The 4,261-nt window shown below is 52.5% G+C and overlaps 1 protein-coding gene across 1 annotated transcript; it reads right to left on the bottom strand.

The window, feature by feature from the left end:
• Positions 1 to 3,341: 3,341 nt before the first annotated feature.
• Positions 3,342 to 3,794, bottom strand: LOC120688987. Its single transcript, XM_039971330.1, has 2 exons — positions 3,642 to 3,794; positions 3,342 to 3,563 (listed from the first exon to the last, which is right to left on the bottom strand). Exons 1-2 carry the CDS (start codon positions 3,792 to 3,794, stop codon positions 3,342 to 3,344), a joined length of 375 nt encoding a protein of 124 aa, XP_039827264.1.
• Positions 3,795 to 4,261: the final 467 nt, after the last annotated feature.

The raw sequence follows: 4,261 nt of genomic DNA on the forward strand, positions 1-4,261 counted from the left end.
AATGTATTGTAATCTTTTGTTTTCTGCATTTAAGTTTTCTAGGCGTTGATCGAAAACCCTAGATGCATGATACCTAGGAACCTATGTTTGTTACCGGATCTTTATCGACTAGTTGCCATGCTAAATAGGTACGGTAGAAGTCGAGTGGTTTCCTGCCTCTCGCGAGCAAATAGGAATTGTACTGACTTTAATTCCTGTTGAAATGTAAGGACAACGGGCAGGGTTGTGTAGTTGTGATACCCCGCTGGTGTAGTCAAAAATGGCTAAGGTCGCGGTGTGTGGCTCATTTCGTTAAGCGTTTGAAAGTACTAGCCACATACCGAGAAATATGGTAATCGGTAAGCTTAAGTACCTGATTGGACCGGCGAGTGGAACGATCTCGCACCCTCCTGGTAGAAGTAGGGTTTATATTTTTGTCGTGACGTACGGGTGCAGAGTGGTCGGACTCTGTAGTCGGGGAGGGTGTTCCGGATCCACGGACTGGAAAGAAAGGGGAAAAGTAGCGTGGGCAGGAGCGAAGTCGATCCCCATGCGTGTGGTCTAGGTTCCCCTGGCCAGGTTGAAATCCGATTCAGAATCGTCCGCCTCTCACGGCATGAGATTGCTTAATGCTTTCGGTCACACAGAGTAACAAGTGAAACATGATGATGATAATACTGCTGGATGTTTAAATGGTTGTTCTACCATGTTTGGGTAGAGTTAGTTGCAAATTTGGAATGGTTAATCCAACTAGAATATGGCCAATTAAAACCTGAAAATAAGGATCAACTCTTAGTGGCGTTTTTGGCAAACAAACCCCACCAACCAAAAAGCCTTGCATGTCTAGTTATCAGACTATGCTATATCCGGAGACGGGTCAGTCTTGCTGAGTATTAGTATACTCAGCCTTGCTTGTGGCACTGTTTTTCAGGTACTAACTTTGAAGATCTATTTGCAAGTCTTACTTGGCCGTGTACCTTGCCTCCGGGTTGGTCTGTTGAGTGGGATGGCCCTTCAGCTGGTGCTGACCACCCTTCTGCTGAGTGACGCTTTCGTATGGGCTTTATCGATGCGTCACGTTATTTCGCTAGTTATCTTTTACTGCTTCCGCTGAACAATGAAACTTGAATAATTTGAGTAGATGGAACTCTGTAGTACTTTACTATTCTAAACATGGTTTGTAATAAATTTCCTTTCCGCTGCAATCACTCTGAGATGTATGAATTGTTCTGTGTTGTAATCTCTGGGCTCACCTTCATGTGAGTGTTGTCTGCTGATCCTGGAATAGCGTGGCTTTAATCGAGGCTTCACTCGAGGAACTACCGGTGAGTGCCAATTTGGGTCAGAGTTGCTTAGCAACAAAGATCAGTGCACCCGGGCCCAGTAGTTTTGTGTGGTTCCGCCACAGCCTCGTAGTGAGTTTGCTAGTCATCTCACCTAAGGATGTGTGATGAACAACTAGCGTAGCTCACGTCTTGTGGGTAAAGATGTGCAACCTCTGCAGAGTGTAAAACTGGTATACTAGCCACGCTCACGGTCATGAGCGGCCCAGATCCTCCTTTTGATTAGTGGGGTTATCTTCCTTTGATGAGGCAGGTTTCCCCGGGTGGTTTGGTTTGGTTTGCAAATCGAGAGGGCCGGGAGTGGGGGATAGAAAGAGGGGAATGGATCGAGCGCTAATTAAGAGGGGAGGAGGAAGACCCGGGCACGCGGGGTTCGCGCAGGGAAGGAGGGAATTGCGGCGGCGAGCTCGGGCGGACGGCGCGGGGAAGAAGAAGGAATGTGAGAGGAGGGCGCCGACAGGCGGGACTGCTCGGTCAGAGAGAGAGAGAGGAAGAGTGCGGGGAGGGGAAAGGGGTGTGGCTGACGCGCGGGGTCCTTCTGTCAGCGGCAGGAAAGGGGGAAGCGCGGCAAAGCTAGGCCGGTCGCTTGCTGGGCTGCGGTGGCTGCCAGGTGGGGCGAGCAGGGCGCGGGGCCGGCCGGTCAGTGCGAGGAAGAGTCCGCGGTTGAGTGTGAGGTGCGTCGGTGGGAGGCTGCCACGCAGGGCCTGCTTGTCAGCCAGAGGGGACGATGGAGGGAGCTGTACTAGTGGGCCGCGCGCGCGGACTTTAGGTAGAGCTGAGATGCGGGGAGGAGAGAACGCTCAGTCTGGTGCGGCTGCCAGCGGCCCAGGGAAGGGCTCGCTCATGCGCTGCGCGGTCTGCTGGAGTGTGGGGGTCCGTTGGCAGGGAGCGGAGGGAAAGCGTGCGGAGAGGGGGAGAGAGCTGGGCCCGCGTGGTTGGGCCAGCTGGGCTGCTTGTTGGGCTGTCCGGGGAAAGAGGAAAATGGGAAGCGGGCTGGGCTGGGTTGACTGGGTTGGAAACTGGGTTTGGGTCTTCTTCTTTCCTTTTCCTTTCTTCTTTTTCAAACAAACTCAAACCATTTGAATTCAAACCACACTCAATCAATAACATTATGCACCAGCATGAATGCACAAACATTTTATCCCTAAAATAAATTTTAATTACTTGTGAGAGAAAAATAATTTGAATGCAAAACTAAACATAATAAACCATAGAAAATTAAATAAAGCCAATTAAAATTATTATTAAATAGGAAATTTAAATTAGGGTGTTACACACACCGAACGTGCATTTCTCAGGATTCAATTTGATGTTGAACCTCTTGAGATTTGCGAACGTGGTGCTCAGGGTGGCGACTAGGTCCTCCGCGCACGGCGTCTTGACGACAATGTCGTCAACGTAGACCGTGACCATTGCCCAAGGCGGATCTGGCCGGTTAGGGTCAATCAACGGGTTGATCTGGTCGGAGAAGCAGGCTTGCATGCATCGCTGGTATGTTGCCCCTGCATTCTTAAGACCGAACAACATCGACACATAATAGTACGAGCCAAACGGCGTGATGAAGGATGTCGCGAGCTGGTCGGATTCCTTCATCACTATCTGGTGATAGCCCGAGTAAGCATCTAGAAAGGATAAGATCTCTCATCCAGAGGTGGAGTCGATTATCTGATCTGTTCTAGGCAAAGGAAAATGATCTATGGGGCAAGCCTTGTTCAGGCTGGTGTAATCGACACACATCCTCCATTGAACAGTTTTCTTTTTTACAAGAACTGGGTTAGAGAGCCAGTTGGAGTGATAGACTTCTATTATGAAGCCAGCGGCTAACAACTTAGCAATTTCTTCTCCTATGGCTCTACGCCTCTCATCGTCGAAGCGGCGCAGGCGTTGCTGGACGGGCTTGGATCTCGGCAAAATGCGGAGCTCGTGCTCAGCGACCTCCCTTGGTATGCCCGGCGTGTCAGACGGCCTCCAGGCAAAAGTGTCCTTGTTGGCGCGGAGGAAGTTGATGAGCGTGTGTTCCTATTTGGCCGTCAGCTGGGAGCCGACCCGCACCGTCTTGGTTGGATCGGCGTCGTCAACCACGACTGACTTGGTCTCATCAATTGAGGCGAAGGCCGGTGCCTGGCTGGGCTTGCCAGTGTCAGGACGGCACTCGGGAGTGGTGGCGCGAAGCTGGCCAAGCTCAGCCGTGTTTGCCGCAGTGGTGGCAAGGTCGAAGTACTCGCGGCTGCAGACGTAGGCCTGCTCGAAGGAGCCGCACACTGTGATGACCCCGTTCGGGCCTGGCAGCTTGAGCTTGAGGTAGGTGTAGTTGGGCACCGCCATGAACTTGGCATAGGCGGGGCGCTCGAGAATGGCGTGGTACGCCCCCTTCCAGTCCACCACCTCAAACGTGAGGGTCTCGGTGCGGAAGTTGGCTTTGCTGCCGAACGTGACTGGCAAGTCGATGTTGCCGACCGGGTATGCTTTCATGCCCGGCAGGATGCCGTAGAAAGGGAAGAGAGAGGCCCGCAGGCAGGCTCACGGGATCCCTAGGGCTTCCAGGGTGTCGATGTAGAGGATGTTGAGGCTATTGCCCCCGTCCATTAGCACCTTTGACAGGCACATGTTGCTGACGACAGGGTCGACGACGAGAGGGTAGCTCCTAGGCCGAGGAATGCTGGCCGGATGGTCGTCCTAATCGAAAATGATGGGCGTGGATGCCCACTTTAACTTTCTGGGAATGGAAGTCGTGGAAGCACATACCTCGCGAAGCCGCACCTTCTGCAGTCGCCGAGAACATTTGTCTTCCATGCCACCGATGATGACCAAGCACTGGATCACGTCCGGGAATGCTCCTTCCACCGGATTCTCCTTGTCCTGGTCTGCATCGAGCCGCTCGTCGTGGCCGTCACCATCGGTCTTGGCTATCCTGCGGAGGAGGCGCTTCATCATATCAC

Source organism: Panicum virgatum, chromosome 9N, assembly GCF_016808335.1.
Source record: "Panicum virgatum strain AP13 chromosome 9N, P.virgatum_v5, whole genome shotgun sequence".
NCBI lineage: Eukaryota > Viridiplantae > Streptophyta > Magnoliopsida > Poales > Poaceae > Panicum > Panicum virgatum.